General features: G+C 43.8%; 1 protein-coding gene across 1 annotated transcript in view; it reads right to left on the bottom strand.

The window, feature by feature from the left end:
• LOC126418484 (protein sneaky) overlaps window positions 1-22,647 on the bottom strand; it is a 292,665-nt gene that overhangs the window by 213,850 nt on the left and 56,168 nt on the right. The window contains exons 6-7 of the mRNA XM_050085304.1: window positions 19,929-20,029; window positions 10,654-10,825 (exon numbers count right to left, since the gene is read on the bottom strand). Coding sequence (XP_049941261.1) covers window positions 10,654-10,825; window positions 19,929-20,029 — 273 coding nt within the window. The remainder of the gene's footprint in view (window positions 1-10,653; window positions 10,826-19,928; window positions 20,030-22,647) is intronic.

The following is a 22,647-nucleotide window of genomic DNA, read 5'->3' as shown; positions in this document are numbered from 1 at the left end:
TCCGATGTTGTCCACTATGTCTTTTATACATATTGTGAAAAGTAATGGATCTCTAAAGCACTCCATTGAGGTACGTTCGATGTCACATTTACGTCTGAAGCCTGCACTCCATTGAGAATGACATGTTGTGTTCCATTTTCTATTACATAGGATGTACTACATACTCTTGAACTTTGCTTTAAACTTTTAATTTGGAGAATGGACATCATTGCCTGATTTCATTTGGGTTTGAAACAGATTTAACTGACATTGAAAAGATGTACTTTGGTCATAAAATTGAGTACTCCATTGATTTTTGCCTGGAAGCCGTGCATTTAACGCAGTGATCGTCAAATTGCGACCCACGGGCTGCATTCGCCTCGAATCAAGTGTTCGTGCAGTCAGCGGTTCTCGGAATCACCACGAGAGGTCAGCGCTAGCGCAACGAGTTGTTTACATGGTATTCATTGGACTGTTGCATGTAAATACATGCCACGTCAGTGCTCTTGGAAGAGAGCTGTGGTGGTGACGTGGCTCCGTTGTTATTCTCACGTAATAATTTGCGAAGACAGAAAAAATCGAGACTCGAGCAGTGTTTAACTGCTTCGTAAAATAACGTATGAAAGCAAACGACATTCATGACGTTTACCAGAATACACTGGGGGACTCAGGTCCTTCATATTCAACTGTAGCCAAGTGGACAAATGAATTTAAATTTGGTCTGGAGAGATTAGGTGATGATCCGTGCAGTGGTCAGCCAAGATGTGTCACTAGTCTAGAAATCATTGCAAAAGTGCACAAAATGGTCACAGAGGATCGCCAATTGAAAGTGCATGAAATTGCTCATGCTTACCAGACGTCATCTGATAGGGTATATCACACTTTAACTAAAGAATTGGAAATGAAATAATTATCTGCAAGATGGGTGGCACAACTCTTGACGGTGGACCAAAAACGCATGAGAATGGACATATCAGAACAATATTTGGCCCACTTTAGGAGAAACAAACAAGATTTTTTGCACCGGTTTGTGACCACAGATGAAACCTGGGTACACTACTATATCCCAGAGACGAAACAACAGCCAAAGCAGTGGAAACCTGCTGATTCTCTGCCACCAAAGAAAGCAGAAACAGATCATGCAGCGAGAAAGGTCATGGTATCAGTGTTCTGGGATGCGAAGCGGGTTCTGTTTGTAGATAATCTCCCTGCTGGGTGAGCAATTACTGTAGAATACTATGCTAACCTCCTGGATAAATTGCAACAAAAGATACGCTAAAGTGGCGAAGAAAGTCATCTTCCATCGAGACAGTGTGATATGGCTCCCTCAGACTTCCTTCTCTTCCGGAAACTGAAAATTTTTCTTTGTGGACGAAGCTTCACTTCAAATGTAGAATTGATAGCTGAAGTTGACGACTATTTTGCAAGCCTGGAGGAAATTCATTTTCGACATGGGTTCAAGGCACTGGAACATCATTGGACCAAGTGGTTTAATCTACAGGAAAACATCGTTGGACCAAGTGGATTAATCTACATTTATTGAAAAATAAAAAAAGTTTCAGTGATGTAACTACTTTTTTCTATTCTGTTCCGAGAATTTTTCAAGCCACTCTCGTAACATGCTTCTTGCTACTAACAGCAGATTCCAGAAATGTCGAGCATATTACTGTTGCTCAATATAACAAACAAATATACCTACAGAGACCATAATATGTTAAGGTGAGCATAATTTTTTAATGACGTTGGTGGATTCGGCCGTGAGTTAAGTATACTTTGCCACCTACCTCAGGGTTAGAGTGGTACGTAGCAGGGCCACTGGGGGATGGACAGAAGTTTCTCTTCCAATGCTGACAACTCACGAGTGAGTGCAAGTCGTACCGATCAGTTGCTATGGCATAAATGTCAAACGGAAGTACTTTATAGAAATGGTCATCTTCAAATGTGATACATGTTTGTAGCAAGTAATATGAAATCAAATTTAGGCTGTTATCATACAATGCCATGAGTAAAAGAAAAATGAAATTCATAACATTTAGTAAACATTTGTGATTATGTCTCATAGTTCAGTTACTGTTATTAATTAATAAAACATACTACTTTATGTAGATTACTAATTAATAGTAAGATCAATAGGGGAATGTGTGGTAATGTGTCCAGTTCGGGAAAAGTGACCATTGCATATTTTTCGCTGAACAGCGTTACTGACTGCCGATAAGTGGTCTAATTAGTTCTAATATACATCGCCATAGTTGTCAGTGAGACTGACAGAGGACGCTTGTTCCGTTATTTTTTAGTAATAACTTTTTTGTTTTTGAGTCGTCTGATGTAAGATCGTCAAAATCAAGGCTGAAGAGGACGTGAGATTCGTTTTCGGAGTAGGTGAGTTGGACATTAAAGTGGAAGGGAGATTTGCCTGCCGAAGTTGTCTGTTGGAGGATATGTGGACATTTGAAGGAGTGGCTCTTCTGAAAGACAGTTGTAAAGAAAGAAATAATGTCTTTGACTGTCGGGGTGGGTCACAAGCAGTTAATGAGATGAAAGATTGAGATTATGGAATGAATACTGCTGTAAATTCAAGTTTAATGCATGATGGTTTTGCTTTGCATTTATGGGAATGTATGGGGTGGAGGCAGTTTGCTGTGAGTGGGTGGGGATTTTAGATTGGGCAATATTTATGGAGGCGCTAATGTTTACAGTAGGAACAGGTTGGAGTATTTCTGGGCGAAGTTCTCATTGAACTGGAGGGAATTTAGGCATGTTTAGGGTCGTAGTTGGGATTTAGATTATTGTAAATGAAGCTGAAAACAGTAGACCAACGCTCTGTCACTAACAACATGGTCTGTTGTGGAGGCCTGTAGGAGCTGTTGGCTGCACTGATATGTGTTCACAGATGAGTGAGACTGGTTGAATAATGCAGTGTCGTGGCGTTATATTCAACTCGTGTTGAATCTTCTATGCTGTGTTCACCTGATGCACACATTACTATTAGGTTGGGACTGCCAGCACTGTTACGACTGACTAATTCCAGAATCTGCTCAATTTTTACATCTTCTGGCCACAAACATGTCATCATTGATGATGCATCTTGGTCTACAACTAGCTCCATCCTCCATTCGACTTCTGTAGTTCCCAGTCAGAATACGAGAGAAATAGAGTAATATGTCCTTCATTTTCTCATTACAGTCCACAGTCGTCAGTTCTAATAAAGACGCTCATTAAACGATTACCATCCTGCTGACCATTGGAAACAGTGGAATGCACCACATGGACTCTTGAACATACGACCGATACTGTACACTGTGTTAAGTTCTCGTGAAATAGTGAACTAACTTCTTGTGCCCAAAACATTAATGAGGTATGAAGCAGTTTGTACAGAAAAAGAAGATCCGTCTCCTGTCACCAGATGGACTGCATAGTGATCGTCTCTTACCGCTGAACACATTCTATGTACGGTCGTTCGTCCAGTAAATGCAGGTTTTCTACACTCAGATGAGGCCTGTGCCACTTCCATCGTTTGCAACGACTGACTGAAGATGACAGTGCCTTCAATTGTGCCTTTGTATATGCCACTGAGGTCTACTGTGTATCGTAAATATTTACCATCTGTCTATACAGTGGCAGTGTCCGGTGTCTGATAACAATATCGATGCCACAACACCAGAGACGTTCATGCATCTGGGGGCAATCACTCACCAGGAGCAGCATATACTGTCGCATGGCAGGCACATGGCCACGACAATAAACGGACTGTAGGCATATAAGCACAACGATTTATGATTCCTCTCTCCATCTGTCGCTCTTACGGTAATCTCTATCTTCCCTCCCCTCCTCCATATCCCCTCCTGTTCGTTCGGCAGCCTGAATGGAGGCTGTTTATTTAAGACCCAAATTATTATCCAAATAGTTTAACTTATGTCTCAAGATGATATTCAATATGCCTGCCACAATCAAACATAGCGTTCCAAGATGGCAGAATGTCTAAGGGTCATCAAGATCGAAAATAAATAATGCGTCATATTAGGGTGCCCCAGGACACCTTAAAGAATTAGTCCCCTACCCCTATAATGTCACAGTGGAAATAACTCAGTGTTACATCACAGGAAATTAAAAAAAACAACTTGTCTATTTATGAAAATATTTATCAATATTTATTGAGTCCCTCCAGATGACCGAGCGAGGTGGCGCAGTGGTTAGCACACTGGACTCGCATTCGGGAGGACGACGGTTCAATCCCGTCTCCAGCCATCCTGATTTAGGTTTTCCGTGATTTCCCTAAATCGTTTCAGGCAAATGCCGGGATGGTTCCTTTGAAAGGGCACGGCCGATTTCCTTCCCCGTCCTTCCCTAACACGAGCTTGCGCTCCGTCTCTAATGACCTCGTTGTCGACGGGACGTTAAAACAACACTAACCTAACCTAACCTCCAGATGTATGTAAGAGTATTTTATTACTGCCCCATGGTTTATTAATATTGTTACATGATGCGAAGCGCATCCAGAAAGTAAGTTTCCCGATGTTGTTTCCTTTAATGTAGACGTATTAAACCGGGAAAATTGCGCATGCGGAACAGAATTTTGACGTCACAATCAAATGCCGGCTGGACAGATCCCGCTTAGTGCCAGTACCGCGGCAGCAGTGCCCCGAAATGGCGTCTTTTATTCTTTTTTCGCCGCCTACGTTCGTCCAGTGGTAAGCTTCCTTAACACACAAAACATAGCGCCCATCGAAATTCATCCTCAACTCTGCTACGTCTACGGGAAGAGCATCATCAGCAAAGAGATGGTGCGTCGCTGGTGTAGGTTTATTTCCAAAGGTTGTCAAAGTGTCCACGATGAAAAGGGCAGTGGGCAACCCATCCTCAATGATCACCTGGTTGAGCTGGTGCGGCGGCGCATCCTAGAGAACCGTCGCTTGACGATTGCTGAGCTCAGCAGCCATTTTCCGCAAATATCGCGAGCCTTGTTGCATGAAATTGTCACTAAGCAGCTGCTGTTCAAGAAATTGTGTGCCAGATAGGTGCTGAAAAATCTGACACCCGAGCACAAAACGAAACGCTTTGCAGAACACTGACATATCTGCTCATCATGCTAACGGCGACGAGTTCCTCGACAGGATCGTCATGGACGATGAGAGATTTCTCACTTCACCCTGGAAACCAAGCAACAGTCAATGCATTGGCGTCGCAATGGCTCTCTGGACAAGACTAAATTCAAACAGACTGTTTCGGTGCAGAAAGTGATGTGGACAGCGTTCTGCGACAGGAAGGGCATCCTGCCCAGAGGAAGAGCTGACGAAGAGCTGAAAGCGACTGTCACATGCTGGTTCCATTCACAGGCGGCACACTTCTACGACACAGGAATAGAAAAGTTAATCCCACGATATGACAGGTGTCTCAGTTTTTTGTAACCATGTCACAAAATAACTCAAACATTGCTCTAGCTGCTGCCAATAACGTTTTTCATATAAGTATGTTGTCTTTGTTTTTTAAAAAAATAGGGAAACTTACTTTCTGGATGCGCCTCATACAAAATAAAATGTTTCTTTAGCGCAAACGTGGGTATCCTAGATGATATAATATTATTACAATTAATATCTACTGTTTTTTTTCAACAAGGATAAACAAGGTGGTGGATCTAGTCCAGTTATTTGGTTGAGAAATTTTTTTCAAACAACAGTTACACTGTGGAGGTGTTGGTTTTTTTTTATATACAAAGTACACTTGTACTACATAACAATTACACTGTGGAGGTGCGGGATCCGTTTTTAAATAAATTACACTGATAGCTCCCCTAGTTCTATGTTTAAAAAGTACCACTGCCCCTCCTGGGTATGCAGTATTTAATTATTGCTCACTGTCCAAGGGACACTAGAGTGATTAGGTATTATGCAGCCAGGGGTACACTGTCCACTGACTGGACATTCCCTGCTCGAGGACAAACTTTATTGTCTATAATGCAATACAATCACCATTAATCTTTATTTTACAGTTTCCATTACCAATCTTGGCCCAGACAAAAATATACTCATCGGCATTCAATTTCTTCTTTCTTCGGGTAGTCAAAGTAAATGGCATACTAGGAACAACTGTACCATAAGGCTGCTTAGCCAAAAGTCCTGTTGTCTCTGCTATACTCCATGTCTTCCATGTTAAAATATTTCCATCTGGAAAGGCTTCAAGGCCACCATAATCTGCATGGTTCCCCCATACAACGGCCAGGGTTAGCCATGTACTACCTCCAAAAACTGCTTGTACATGACATGTAAAGTTCAAATGGAGTCCTCTAAACACATTGGGACCTCCAATCAACTGTTGTTTATTAAACTGTCCAGCCAAATCAATGTCAATAGCCTTCAAACTGCGATACACAGCGAATGACGCTCTGTGGTGCGGCGCAGCGTGAGCTCGCGGCCCTTATCGTGACGTCACCGTCCGGCCGCAGCGCGCGCGCCTTATCAGAGTCTTGCGCAACATACCGGATGTTAATTTTCAAGCAACACGGGCCTAGTAATACTAGGGCCCGTGTTGCCCGGATTTGAACGCCCGCCACGATTTGAGTCGCGCGCCAAAAGCAACTGGCCAATCACAAGCCGCGCGGCAGCCACTGCAGCGGCTAAGTCCCGCTGGGCGTTCGTTGGCTTGCTACGTTCACTTGTGCTGTGTTAACATGCCACAGCAATGCCTCGTCGACGTGCACGGCGTCGTCGATGGCGGCGCAGCGTTCCTGTGTATCGCAGTTTGAAGGCTATTGACATTGATTTGGCTGGACAGTTTAATAAACTACAGCTGATTGGGGGTCCCAATGTGTTTAGAGGACTCCATTTGAACTTTACATGTCATGTACAAGCAGTTTTTGGAGGTAATACATGGCTAACCCTGGCCGTTGTATGGGGGAACCATGCAGATTATGGTGGCCTTGAAGCCTTTCCAGATAGAAATATTTTAACATGGAAGACATGGAGTATAGCAGAGACAACAGGACTTTTGGCTAAGCAGCCTTATGGTACAGTTGTTCCTAGTATGCCATTTACTTTGACTACCCGAAGAAAGAAGAAATTGAATGCCGATGAGTATATTTTTGTCTGGGCCAAGATTGGTAATGGAAACTGGTGATTGTATGTTGTATTATAGACAATAAAGTTTGTCCTACCCGAGAACCATCCTTATCTATACCGTGAGATTTTTTTTTTTAAAAAAGATTAAAAACAAAGTTCAATTATAACTTGGTTGCTCGCTAGGCGGGTGACCTTGAGCGGGACTGCATTATCTCACTCAGTGACCCCCATCCCACCCAGCACCCCATACCAGTAGCTCTTTTCTTGCCTCCATAAACCAAGGAACATCTCAGCGGCCTTGGAACAGCTCAGTCCACAGATGCTGAATTTCCTTTTGCCCAAAAGCTCATTCTAAAATTGAATTTCCTGATTCATCAGTAAGGCATGGGCTCAGCACACATTTGATGCATAATTTTTAACATTTTTATGCAGCGACAGCAACTGATATTGTATATACAAGAATTTAACTTTATCATTTACCGAGGTTTCAACGTTAGTAATAACGTCTTCTTCAAAACATAAAATATTATTTAAATGTTTTAGGCACGCAGTTTCAGAGATTTTTCACAGGGAGACAGCAAACGCCAAACGCCAATGCTACAGGTTTCTCGATTGGTCGCCTTAAACGAAATGTCATTCTCCCGTTTTAGAAGAGCAATGCTGATTGGCAGATGATATTTCTGACGCCTTGAGCTGAAGGAATAATGGAAGAGACCAAAAGATATACCCCTTCATGTCTGGCATGGAGAGGGCCATTCTGTTGTCGCTCTTGGAGTGAGGAACAAGTCTCTCCTCAGTACTTCACTGGGAGAGCACCTCTGTCGAGAGCGAATCGAAGTGCTACTCTATATTGAGTCCTTGCGATTAAGCGTTGTTCACTGTGTAGGCCGACACACTTATTGTGCGGTGTGAACGGACAGAGTTACAGTTAAACGCCTGTGAGCGAATTTTGAGTGGTATCGCGGTGGACTGGTTATCTGACCGGTGTACCACGCCAATAGTTAGACTAGGGGCGAATAGGAATCCTTGACTTCTTCAAGGCATAGGGAGAGTTTGATTGGTGAAGGTCAATCCAGATAGAACGAGAGTTATCTTATTTGTCAGCAGCGAGCGGCGCAGACAGCAGTCATCGCGGCTTATGGTATTGTGCGCTACAGCTATTGCAAGCCCCATATTTCCTCTACAACAGTACACTTCACTGCATTTGACACGCGACAGGCTCGACCGTACCTAGCAACATTCTAAAGGATAATTATTCAAGTTGAGTACGCGCGCCTCTCAGCCATTCTGCCAAGCCAACAACCATCTTAAACTTTGTATAGAAATTTCATTAGCGAATCCTATCCTTGAGAGGTAACTTCACATTCCGAAAAGAACCAGGATATAACTTGTTCAATTCATAACTAAAAGTGCCGTTGTGATTTCTCAGAATTTTTGCAAAATAAATAATAACTTTCGTTAGTTTCATGTTTTTCTTACACAAACTAGCACTACTCCAGTACTCAAGATCCCACTAGTTACGTAAGAAATTTTGTGAATTTTTGTATCATTTCCTTGCAGCGGACGACTCCAGAAGATATTTATTGCTGAAAGTTTTTGAGGCATTTCTCTTTAGAACGTTAGGAGCGTCTGTCTGACTTCTGTAGTAGTGTGGGGGTGGAAATTGCATCTTGCAGGAGCCACAGGGTAAAGGGTACATCTCAGATTAATTCGTTGCGCAGAATAACAGATCAACCTCACACCTCAGAATGTGTATTACAACAAGCAACATTTGGTGTTTTTTGTGTGTGTAGTGTTACTCTACACACCAAAACGCACACTGATGGAGAAAATTTCGTGGTGTATATTTATGAACGATGATTCCAACCAGTTTTTAACACTGGGAGTCCTTTTAGCCTGGAAGATCACTATAATATACGGATGACTTCGATATTGGTTTTAGCAGAACCAAGAGAAGATTTTTGACGAACCAACATACACAATTTCCGTGTGGAAATATCGTTGTTTACCGTAGTACAAAGATCAAATGAACTTTTTGTTCACGATCAGAAATCTGCAATCATATTTCTGAATTATGATAAGAAACCTGACTGTATATAAACAGCGTCTGTACATACTAGGGGCAAGTATAATGGGTGAAAATCCGTGTAACAACGCAAAAACATTTTTGTGACTTACATAGTATTCAGTAAACGATTTGCTTGATTGTACTGGCTCATTTAGCAAACAAAACGATGCGCTTTGGGTGAGATTTCTGACTGGATTCAGCAGCTTGTGAGTAGGTGGGACTATCGTATGTGAGTGAAATCTACTGATGTAACCAGCTCACACAGAACGAGTTAGGTATTTTAATATACTCTTTGTTCAATTTTTGCCCATGTGCTGTTCAAGAGTGAAATAGTTGAGAAATAGTCTACGAATCCTGCGCCAACCAAGTAAATGTCAACTGCAGAGTAGTTTGTTATAATTTTGCTGAGCCATGTATGGTGTAAATTGACACAATTTTGTTTGCTTCTCAGTAAGCGATAATACTATCAGATATCTTGAAAAAATCTATTATACGAATCGATTTCAATACGAAATTCGTTGTTTTCAATACGAAGCAACTGGTTTCGACAAAAATTTGCTGATTTTTTTCCTTATAATTTCAAACACCTGTTTCATATCTTATCGGAAATCCAACCCTTTGACATTCAAACGTGTCATGGACTCTCTCTCCCACCCATCCCCCCCCCCCTCCCCACTGCAAGAGTCTGGTGTTAAAAACGTGTATTAAAATATCTCCCTTAGTGTTCCTTAGCTGCAAGATTACAGAATATATGATAAATGATCTCTGAGAGAAGTGAATCTTTGACGTATGTAGTATGATAAATCTGAAAATTTGTCGGCAACAATTTTACACTTATCATTAGATATGAGTCTTTATAGACGTTCCTTCGAATTTTTAGGATAATGATTGGAGTAGCACATCATTTAATAATGAGTGAAACATCTCTGAAGAAGCATAAATTAAGTCATGAGCAGCATGAAAGCGTTACTCCAGAGTGTATTCCAGAAAAAAAAACACCGATTCAAGCTCCATCCCATACTGGAATGTTAACAATTTGTAGAAGACCAGTTTCTGTCCGTAATAGTCTCACCCGTTGCATTTTTAATGCACGATTATGCCATCTCAGTAGTTTGCCTCTAGCAAGTTCTGTTGTATACCTTTATAGGCTACGGATGAGGGAATTTTTTAGTGTCATGTATTTAGTAAAGTGTAGGTATGTTGTATCATATCCCTCCCATACTGTAGCGTAATATTATTTGACACTACTGTTTACATCGTGTACTCAATCCATGAAATTCGTAATTTGATGTAGGACTTTGAATGTCATATGGATGCTAATCCTTCGTGATGTCGTAGGAATCGGACTCTGTGATCGGCCAGGATTCGTATCTTCACTAATTCCAAAATAAAAAAAGAAAATAATCAGCAATATGCAACACAAAGCAAAGTGGAGTATACAAAGCATTCAGTAAAGACTACTGCAGAATTCCTTATTCAAGTAGTACAGGCCCAACGTCTATCAGTATCTTACAAAGTCATGGTTCAAACAAACGGTTCTGTACTCATGCTTACAAGCTGTGGACTGGAGCGAGGGTGCATGCGTGTCTTCTCCACGGGCCGCAGAGGCAGCAGCGGCTGGCGCCCCTTGGCGCGCCGGCGTGCGTCCACCAATCGGAAGTAGGCTGTCACCCGCCAGTTGTCCCAGCGCACGTCCGCCAAGTAGCGCTCATGGTAGTTCTGTGCACTGCAAATTCATGCCAACATCTCTGGGGCATAAACGAAAATGTTGAACTACTACCATTTTTAAGGAACGTTTTCCGATTTCATATGAGGTCATTTTTCATAGTAGCAACTTATTGTGTACAGATTCTAATTTAGTCACTGGTTTTACTTATATTAAGTGCGATGCATGAGGCCACCATATTTGAGAAGCGATTTTACTCGTCATGGGATCGAGAGGCAGATTTTCTCGATGGGTAGTGTGGTGAGGATGATCTCAATTGTAAGCATATTTAGACTTGGTTTGGTGTGGCGCTTCCAAACGAAAATGTGTTTCAGCTGTTGGGAGAGGTTATGAGTTTTGTCACAGTATTTTCACAAGAACTTTCTGGTACTGCTTAAAGGACTGGAGAATTTCTCATGGTATTAGGAAATTCCTGTGATAATTGGCTTGGTTCAAATGGCTCTGAGCACTATGGGACTTAACTTCTGAGGTCATCATTCCCCTAGAACTTAGAACTACTTAAACCTAACTAACATAAGGACATCACACACATCCATATCCGAGGCAGGATTCGAACCTGCGACCGTAGTGGTCCTGCGGTTCCAGACTGTAGCGCCTAGAACCGCTCGGCCACCTCGGCCGGCTGTGATAATTACAAAGATGACAAATTACCCTATAAGTAAGAAGACTGACACTGAGGATAAATGTTGACCACGCACCGAAAATAAAAGTTTACGTGGGAGGTAGTTTAAGGTTACCGGTAATGCGGTTGCTAGAGAGGGCCTGCTACACGCAGTTAACCCATTCATATACTACCCAGTATGCATCGAGTCGAGATGGCGAAAACATGGCAGCAAAATGAATTTCACATTCTCTGTTTCAACATGTGCAATTCAGTTACAACTGTGCGGCGTGATTTTCGTCGAGAGTATGGCACTAAGCCTCCTAAAGTGTAAGAAGTCTACTGGTCTTGCATACCGCCACTGCTCACCAATGTGGGAGTCATATCCAGTGGGCAGGGAAGTGCCCCTTGCGAGCTGTCATAAGAGTCCCAGCAGCGAATTTTACTGGAAGCGTTTATGTTTCATCATACATCAATTTCCTGTTCTGGCAGCTAATATTCGGAGAATAAAATAGGTTGGAAACAATGAGTCTCTATAATGGCAAGGAATTCTATAAATTACAACCTATGTTTAACACAGGATACTTTTCAGTCGTTTGCGTGAGGTCCCTGTTCACATGGATGGACTTACGGACTGACAGCCTGCAAACAACATGCCAGGTGGTTTGAGGTGCTCATTCACAGGCTCACCATAGCTGCTGCAGACAACAAATCTGACAGTCTCCGTGAGTTCACAGGTAGAGCTGACAAACCACAGAAAGTTGACTGAGACACACTGATCGCCTAAAAGTAGAGGGTCAGTAGACACTAGACATACAAGATAATCTCGACCCCGACGTAGATGTCATTCCAGAAATTCTGACATCATCGTATTCCGGACACGTGCGTCAAGGTCATGACATCATCGTTCCTGGAATTCTGATACCATCGTCTCACTGCCCTGTGAAGACCACACCAGCTCCCAAGCCCACATCTGCTCCCCCCCCTCCCCCCCCCCCGCCCCCAGTCTCCCCACCACCCATGCCCACTGCTCCCTATCTCGTCGACGTCATCATGCTGTCTGATAACTGCAACCAAGTTCAGATACATAACCATCAAACAATTTTAATTCTATTGCAAGAATGTAGTCAGTTGCTGCCTGCACTTCGAGGATGGTTTTTTAAGTGGTTATGATCATATTTAGGTTTCTTACTGCCACGTTAAATATATGTAAAATTTTCCTTGTTTTCCGGCAGATCTGCATCGTCAGCACAACAAATGATTTTTATTTATTCGTCCTCCATTCTATAACCACTTCCAACCAACACCTTCTTTATCACCTCGTCTGTGACTATATTACAAAAAAAAAAAAAAAAGACTTTGTGTTCCGCCCTACGACAGGTCTTGTCGTGGGGAAGCCTCGTCAGAGAGGTCCACCGCATGGGCGTCTAGGGAATGAATCCAGTGGTGGTTTCCCGTTGACTTCCACTGATGATGATGAAACGATAAGGACAACACAACACCCACTCCCTTAGTGGAGAAAATCTCCGACTCAGCTGGGATTCGAACCCGCGCCCCCTGGCGTGACAGACCGCCGCGCTGGCCACTCAGCTATCAGGGCGGACTATATTACAAAGTGATGGGCTTAAAGAGTCACTTAGTCCAAAATCACTACTAACTGCTACATAGCTTGTTAACCCGAAACCAATTTACCCCTGGATGTCTATGGTGGTATAAATGTCTTCATTTGCTTTTATTAGTTGGAAGGAATCCGCCGACAGCAGAGCTTGTTTAACACATCTGTCAATTGAATCCTATCTAAAGCCATCTGTAGATCAATAAAACAAAGATAAGCTGGGCTGTTGTATTCGATGCACTTATCTACGACGCGTCTAAGAATGGAATCTGCTTTGTTCACGGCCTACCGGACCTAAAACCCTACTGCGCCTCTGCAAGGGTTTTAACGTTTTTTATTTCATTTCCTATTATTTTTTATAAGTTTATAAAAATGGTTCAAATGGCTCTGAGCACTATGGGACTCAACTGCTGAGGTCATTAGTCCCCTAGAACTTAGAACTAGTTAAACCTAACTAACCTAAGGACATCACAAACATCCATGTCCAAGGCAGGATTCGAACCTGCGACCGTAGCGGTCTTGCGGTTCCAGACTGCAGCGCCTTTAACCGCACGGCCACTTCGGCCGGCCCTATAAGTTTATAGAATGAACTAAGTATATTTATAGCCCTGTAGTTGGATGTGTCATTCTTATCTCCTTTTTTTGTACATGAGAATTGTAATATTAATTTTCCATTCAAAAAATGGTTCTGAGCACTATGGGACTTAACTTCTGAGGTCATCAGCCCCCTATAACTTAGAACTACTTAAACCTAACCAACCTAAGGACATCACACACATCCATGCCCGAGGCAGGATTCGAACCTGCGACTGTAGCGGTCGCGCGGTTCCAGACTGTAGCGCCTAGAACCGCTTGGCCACTCCGGCCGGTACTTCGAGGATGAACAACCCCCATTACTTCAGAGCAATATTCTTTCCATTGTAGCTCAGAGCTCGGATATTAGTTATAACGATTTTTTTTGCCCAAAAGCATCCAAACGATCTGCCGATGTCATACGCGTGTTACGCACATGCGTCACAAAAGTCTCACGGCAGTGTAACGTCAGCAACTTGCATTTCACACTCACTGACATAATGTCACATCAACACACATAATTAATTTAGTGCTCAAAAGTACTTGTTTTATTTATCAGTCACGCACTGTTGCTCTCTGTTGAAGACCTCTGCTCTGTAGTGAGGGGATCAGCCGCTACAGTGAGAACCAGAGTAAAAAAAATAGTGGGGTAAGATACTTTGACAGTACAAAATAATGTTATAATGACATCAAAACATAGTCTGCAAAATCTTAGTCAAGTGGCAGCAAATACAGAAATCGGTTTTATTGGCTGTACAACAGGCAAACTGGTAAAAATAACGGGCAATTTGGAAGGATGTCAAATCTAGAATTTGGTAACGGTCTGCATAATTAATAAATTTCCGTCATAGCGCCGCAATTACACCAAAATTACGCTACAATTCTATCACAAATACACCATGTATACAATGTTCATACACTACACTTACATTGTATATACCCTGCAGTAAGATATGTCAGTATAAATACAAAAACATCATGACATATGCTGTATAAAATGTAAGTCAAGTGAGACCAAATCTGGAAACTGGCAAATTTGGCAGTTTGGTAGGTTGTCAAATCGGAAATTGGTGAAATCGGTAGAAAAGACCAAAAATGCAGATGTACCAGCCAAAAAAACTGTTGGCAGATGCATAAATAAATCAATTTTTGTCGATGGGCATTTGCATTAAATATTTGAGTGCTCCGCATTAATGACTGCTGAACCGCTAGCATCCATGTGCGCCATAGTGAGAAGCAGAGATAAAAAGAACAAATGGCGTGATAAGATGTCTTGTCAATACAAGATAACGACATCATTAACATCGTCTGCAAGATATTAGTTGAGTCAGTTGTACATTAGACAAACTGGTAGGATGCCAAATCTGTATATTGCTTTTATTGGCGTATAATTGGTAAATGGATACGCTGGCATAACACCGGCACAACATGCGTCATACATACATAACGTCGATGTAATGCCGCTGTACCGTGTGCAAAACATACCAGCGTAACGTCAAGTCAACGCCTATAATTAATTTAGTGCTCAAAAGTACTTATATTATTTTTCAGTCACGTGCTGTTGATTGCATTCGAGGCCTCTGCTCTATACAGAGGGGATCAGACGCTGTAATGAGAAACATTACATACGTGGTGGAGGTCCTGCAACCGAAGGCTCTGCTGTTTGTGGACAATCACGCCCATGCCCCAATTCAAGAGGACAACGGCCATCCTCACACTGCTGCCACCTCCTGATCGTGCCTTGCAGCTGCATGGGATAGAATATCACAGGAATACATCCTAGACTTACATAACTCCGTGCCGCTACATCTGGACGCTTGCATTCACAACCATGAGAGCCTGACGCTATGCAAACATGTTCATTTTGTGGCCTTGTAGCGCAGTAAATGTTGGTCCTTCAAAGTTAAAAGTCTAATCATTTCGTATGTGTGGTACCATGTAACTGCCTGCCAACAACGATCGAAATCTGCCTGGTCGATCGGGCTGCAGCTGTTTTGATGACGATTAGTGTATAATTATTTGTTTTTGATAGACTTCTTCTATGTACCTCTGCTTCCACAGTGTCACAAAGCAGAAGCAGTGAATGGAGTTACCTCGGGACATGTTCGCAAAATTATGAGACGAGTTTGACTATCATGTGGATTTTCTGCTGTGCTTTCACTGGAGGGCAAATTGAACATTTGTGAAAGGTAAATGAAAACTTTTATCCTGAACGTAACTGTAAAAAGTAACCCAAGAATGTATAAGATCTAAGAGTTATATCTTTGTAAAATCGAATGATTGTTTACAAAATAATACTTTGCAGTACTACTTGAATGTTACAATTTACCCCAGTTTCTGTGTGATTCATGTACAAGACATAGTCTTGTGACATTGGATGAATATTTTTGAAACAGCCAACATATTGCAATCAAAGGAATAGGGTAGAATCAGGTGGTGGAGCGGGGGTGGGGTGGGGGGGGGGGCAGGTACTATAACTGAGGCATAAGTCCATTAAGCTGAATCCATAGCACTGGTTGGCAGAAAGGGAGAGATGTTAAACATTATGAGGAGTGGCTCTGAACTTGGAAAATAAAATAAAATAAAATAAAATAAAAAAACCTGGAGATGAAACCACTTGCCTAGCAGAAACTTGTCCTTGGCATGGGATCAGATGAGTGAAGAATACAGTCGTCATTTTCAGTAATTTTCCATTTTCGCAAAACTGAAGTTGTGATCCATAGATATCAGCAAAGTTAAATTTCAGTTGAAGAGATAACTGTCGTGAAACCACAGTTACCTTTTCTTTCATGGGCGAAAATTTCTATCGGCTGCTTTGATTTTCGAAGGCGAGTTTGTTGCGGTTCGCGTTCTTTGATGTCATGGTATATGTAGTTAATCGAAGTGTTTCGACTCAGTACCTATCATTGCTTAGCTAAAGGCCCATAGGTGACTCGTTGCATCGAATTGATTTAGGTGATTGATATTACAGCTTTGAACTTCACATACCATAAATATAACAAAATAGAAGAATTCGATAGCTATGTCGCCCCTTTGTAAGACCGAAATTGTACAACACTACAACAGATAAAGCTGCAGTTCTAGGTTCTAAATAACTCAGAAAAGAGTGACTGGTAAATTACTTTTAAAAAATTAATAAAAAGAAGAAGAAATGGCAGCCACCCTGATAACAGAATAAAATCTTCCCTCTTACAGTTTTAGAAACAAGTTAGACATACAGTGAGGTGAGAAAAGTTGTGGGATAGCGATAGACACATATACAGATGGTGGTGGTATCGTGTGCACACCGTATAAAAGGGCAGTAAATTGGCGGAGTGTCACTTGTACTCAGGTACAAGTGATTATGGCTGCGCGATGGGAGTTAACAGACTTTGAACGCAGAATGGTAGCTGGAACTAGATGCTTGGGACGTTCCATTTCGGGAACAGTTAGGGAATTCAATATTCCGAGATCCACAATGTCAAGAGTATGTCGAGGCTACCAGAGTTCAGGAATTACCTCTCACCAAGGACAACGCTGTGGCGGACGCGCTTCACTTAACGACAGAGCGCACTGGCGTTTGCGTAAAGCTGTCAGTGCTAACAGACAAACCACACTGCGTGAAATAACTGCAGAAATCAATGTGGGATGTACGACGAATGTATCCATTAAGGCAATGTGGCGTAATTTGACTTTAATGGGCTATGGCAGCAGACGACCACCGAGCGAGGTGGCGCAGTGGTTAGACACTGGACTAGCATTCGGGAGGACGACGGTTCAATCCCGCGTCCGGCCATCCTGATTTAGGCTTTCCGTGATTTCCCTAAACCGCACCAGGCAAATGCCGGGATGGTTCCTTTGAAAGGGCACGGCCGACATCCTTCCCTTTCCTTCCCTAATCCGATGAGACCTATGACCTCGCTGTCTGGTCTCCTTCCCCATACAACCTAACCCCCAGCAGACGACCGACGCAAGTGCATTTGCTAACAGCACTACATCACCTACAGCGCTTCTCCTGAGCTCGTGACCATATCGATTGGACCATAGACGACTGGAAAACTGTGTCCTGGTCAGATGAGTCGCGATTTCAGTTGGTCAGAGCCGATGGTAAGGTTCGAGTGTGACTCACGAAGCCACAGACATAAGCTGTAACAAGGTACTGTGGTGGCTCCATAATGGTGTGGGCTGTGTTTGCATGGAATGGACTGAGTCTTCCGGTCCATCTGAACCTATCATTGATTGGGAATGGTTATGCTCGGCTAGTTAGAGACCATTTGAAGCCATTCATGGACTTCAAGTTTCCAAAGAAGGATTGAATTATTACGGATGACAATGCGCCATGTCAGCGGGCCACAGCTGTGTCGCGATTGGTTTGAACAACATTTTGGACAATTCGAGCGGATGATTTGGCTCCCCAGGATCGCTCGACATGAATCCCATCGAACATTTACGGGATACAATCGAGAGGACAGTTCGTGAACAAAATCCTACACTGGCTACACTTTCGCTATTATGGATTAATGTAGAGGCAGCATCGCTCAATATTTCTAACGAGTTATTCAGCCCATGCCAGATCGAGATGCTGCACTACACTGGAAAAAGAGAGACTCAACACGATATTAGGAGGTATCCAGTAAGTTTTGTCATCTCACTGTATTACAAAAAGTCGTACCACATTCATCTCACTGTCTGAAAAATAAACATGTCAGTTGGTAAAACAGCTACTGCCCTGCTGTCCAAATATACACTACTGGCCATTAAAATTGTTACACCACGAAGATGACGTGCTACAGACGCGAAATTTAAACGACAGGAAGAAGATGCTGTGATATGCAAATGATGAGCTTTTCAGAGCATTCACACAAGGTTGGCGCCGGTGGCGACACCTACAACGTGCTGACATGAGGAAAGTTTCCAACCGATTTCTAATACACAAACAGCAGTTGACCGGCGTTGCCTGGTGAAACGTTGTTGTGATGCCTCGTGTGGGGAGAAGAAATGCGTACCATCACGTTTCCGACTTTGATAAAGGTCAGATTGTAGCATATCGCGATTGCGGTTTATCGTATCGCGACATTGCTGCTCGCATTGGTCGAGATCCAATGACTGATAGTAGAATATGGAATCGGTGGCTTCAGGAGGGTAATACGGAACGCCGTGCTGGTTCCCAACGGACTCGTATCACTAGCGGTTGAGATGACAGGCATCTTATCCGCATGGCAGTAACGGATCGTGCAGCCACGTCTCGATCCATGAGTCAAGTGATGGGGCGTTGGCAAGACAACAACCATCTTCACGAACAGTTCGACGACATTTGCAGCAGCATGGACTATCAGCTCGGAGACCACGGCTGCAGTTACCCTTGACGCTGCATCACAGACAGGAGCGCCTGCGATAGTGTAGTCAACGACGAACTTGGGTGCACGAATGGCAAAGCGTCATTCTTTCGGATGAATCCAGGTTCTGTTTACAGCATCATGATGGTCGCATCCGTGTTTGGCGACATCGCGGTGAACGCACATTGGAAGCGTGTATTCGTCATCGCCATACTGGCGTATCACCCGGCGTGATGGTATGGGGTGCCATTGGTTACACGTCTCGGTCACCTCTTGTTCGCATTGACAGCACTTTGAACAGTGGACATTTCATTTCAGATGTGTTATGACTCATAGCTCTACCCTTCATTCGATCCCTGCGAAACCTTACATTTCAGCCGGATAATGCAGGACCGCATATTGCAGGTCCTGTACGGGCCCTTCTGGATACAGCAAATGTTCGACTGCTGCCCTGGCCAGCACATTCTCCAGGACTCTCACCAATTGAAAACGTCTGGTCAATGGTGGCCGAGCAACTGGCTCGTCACAATATGCCAGCCACTACTCTTCATGAACTGTGGTATCGTGTTGAAGCTGCATGGGCAGCTGTACCTGTACACGCCATCCACGCTCTGTCTGACTCAATGCCCAGGCGTATCAAGGCCGCTATTACGGCCAGAAGTGGTTGTTCTGGGTACTGATTTCTCAGGATCTATGCACCCAAATTGCGTGAAAATGTAATCACATGTCAGTTCTAGTATAATATATTTGTCCAATGAATACCCGTTTATCATCTGCATTTCTTCTTGGGGTAGTAATTTTAATGGCCAGTAGTGTAAGAAATCATCATTTAAAATCTGATGTACTGAAACTTGGACGGCACAAGTACTACACATCAGAGGGTTTTCTTGACAGTGTAGGAAGCCAAGCGTCACTGGAATGTGACGTATCCGAAGGGCAATGAGAAGTAGTGAACTTCGCCTCAATGGCCTGAAGGAGGTCCTCCACCAGGGCCTTCACCTGGTGAGGACGCGCAGCAGCAGCAGCCGGGCGACGAGGCGCGCGGCGTGCGTCAGCTGCTGCAGGAAGGAGCGGCTCCTGCGCGCCTCCTGCGCCGCGTCCTGAGCGGCGTCCGCCGCCCCGCGCGCCGCCGCCGCCGCCTCCTCGCGGACCTGCGCACGCCTTCCGTCACTCACATACTCGGGGCTTCCGGCGACGCAGCTAAATACTCTTACTAGCTGTTGAGTGGTACTTAAGGTAGGTAAATAAATTAGTGAAAACAATGTGAAGTAGAAATTAGTAAATAAATGAAAAACTTAGTTTAGTTTAGAAGAATTACACACTGGCAAACAGCGGCCAGAGCAGCCGTGGCAACAGCCGGCGCTTGCAAGTCAGCAAATTCAGGAGAAGCCATCGTCCTCCCCACATAAACGGAAGCTGTCGATTCAGCCGTCAGGGCATCGCCCGACCGGCTCACGTGTTTCTCAATTGTCACATGTGATCAAAGGCCCTCGCCTACATTCCAAGAGCCAATGACCGACGTTAAGAAGATTCTTCGAGAAGCTTTTCAACGTGACAGAAGAGGCAATGACCGTGAAGTCGTACACCTCCAGTGAACTGAAGTGAATAAATACGCGAGACGCAGTGGGCCCGACAGCAGGAGTAGTTTTCGGTTCAGTTTTGGAGCTGAAGACCGTTATGCAGGAAGAGACTACATCGTACACAGAAGCACCGAGTCCGCCGCTGTGATGGAATAGCAAGCCGCAGCCTCGCCGCCAGAAGACAAGAGTAAAAGGTATTTGAAGTCTGATTTTTACGTACCCGGGTGACTCGTGAGGACGGGAAGGAGACGACCTCACATCAGCAGTCACCTGTGAGCTGGGATGAAGATCTGACAGCCGAAGACTGGCAAGCGGGAGACCGTTGTTCGAGTCCGGGACACTGGCCTTCCCCCGCCGCGCCGCTCCGCTGGCCGACGCACAGCACACGCGGCCGCTTACAGAAGAGAAACACTGGGACGCCACATCCAAGGTATCACCGTCCGATTCACGAATTCGTTCTCAATAATTAAACGGGCCACCTCACGAGGCGCGTCTCCAGTAAACTGGGTGAGACGGCGACACGAGATACATACCGCCACGCGTAATCAGACGCCGCCGCTGCCGCAGCAGAAGGCTTCGCAAACGACACAGCTACCGCTCTCCCAGCCAGAACAATCCAGTAAGAAAACCGTTGTACAAATCTTCAATAAAAGCTATCTTCTGTAAAAATGCTGTTTCATTCTACATCATACCCGAGCCAAGGAAGAACCCACCCTGCCCACATATTGTTAAGACAGAAAAAGTAATTTATTTAGTGTTTTTCACCCTGACATAATGCTTTAGAATCAAATGCCCTTTGCAGTAATGCTCATCCTGACAATTGACTAGCATCAAAAGAGAAAACCCAGTTACATTTAGTGTCAGAAGTGTTACATAGCGGTAAATTAAACTGGATGTAGGGAGAGGCTATCAGTTTAATCGCAGATTAAGAAATCGCAGATTTTCTCTCGGTTTTAGCAAATTTATATGATAATTACAAAGAGGACAATTTACCCTAAAAAATTAAGATTGACAGAGAGGGTGGATTTTAATCACAGGCATCGAAACTAAAAGTTTCTGTGGCAGCAAGCTGAAAGTTTGTAATGTAGTTGCTGGCTAGGTGCAATTAACCCATTCGTACACTACCCACTGACCATCAGGTCGAGATGAGAAAACACAGCAACAAAATAGATTTTGCGGTTCTGGTTCCAATCACCACGGGCCTTACACTACTGGCCAATAAAATTGCTACACCAAGAAGAAATGCAGATGATAAGCGGATATTCATTGGAAAAATCTATTATACTAGAACTGACATGTGATTACATTTTCACGCAATTTGGGTGCATGGATCCTGAGAAATCGGTACCCAGAACAACCACCTCTGGGCGTAATAACGGCCTTGATAGGCCTGGGCATTGAGTCCAACACAGCTTGGATGACGTGTACAGGTACAGCTGCCCATGCAGCTTCAACACGATACTACAGTTCATCAAGAGTAGTGACACGTATTGTGACGAGCCAGTTGCTCGGCCACCATTGACCAGACGTTTTCAATTGGTGAGAGATCTGGAGAATGTGCTGGCCAGGGAAGCAGTCGAACATTTTCTGTATCCAGTAAGGCCCGTACAGGACCTGCAACATGCGGTCGTGCATTATCCTGCTGAAATGTAGGGTTTCACAGAGATCAAATGAAGGGTAGAGCCACGGGTCGTAACACATCTGAAATGTAACGTCCATTGTTCAAAGTGCCGTCAATGCGAACAAGAAGTGACCGAGACGTGTAACCAATGGCACCCCATGCCATCACGCTGGGTGATATGCCAGTAAGGCGATGACGAATACACGCTTCCAATATGCGTTCACCGCGATGTCGCCAAACACGGATGCGACCGTCATGGCGCTGTAAACAGAACCTGGATTCATACGAAAGAATGACGTTTTGCCATTCGTGCACCCAGATTCGTCGTTGAGTACACCATCACAGGCCCTCCTGTCTGTGATGCAGCGTCAAGGGTAACCGCAGCCATGGTCTTCGAGCTGATAGTCTATGCTGCTGCAAACGTCATCGAACTGTTCGTGCAGATGGTTGTTGTCTTGCAAACGTCCCCATCTGTTGACTCAGGGATCGAGACGTGGCTGCACGATCCATTACAGCC

The sequence above is a fragment of the Schistocerca serialis genome, chromosome 1 (genome assembly GCF_023864345.2).
Source record: "Schistocerca serialis cubense isolate TAMUIC-IGC-003099 chromosome 1, iqSchSeri2.2, whole genome shotgun sequence".
NCBI classification, from domain to species: Eukaryota; Metazoa; Arthropoda; class Insecta; order Orthoptera; family Acrididae; genus Schistocerca; species Schistocerca serialis.
Note: the sequence above shows the minus strand (reverse complement) of the source record. Positions and strands in the feature narration are given on the sequence as shown.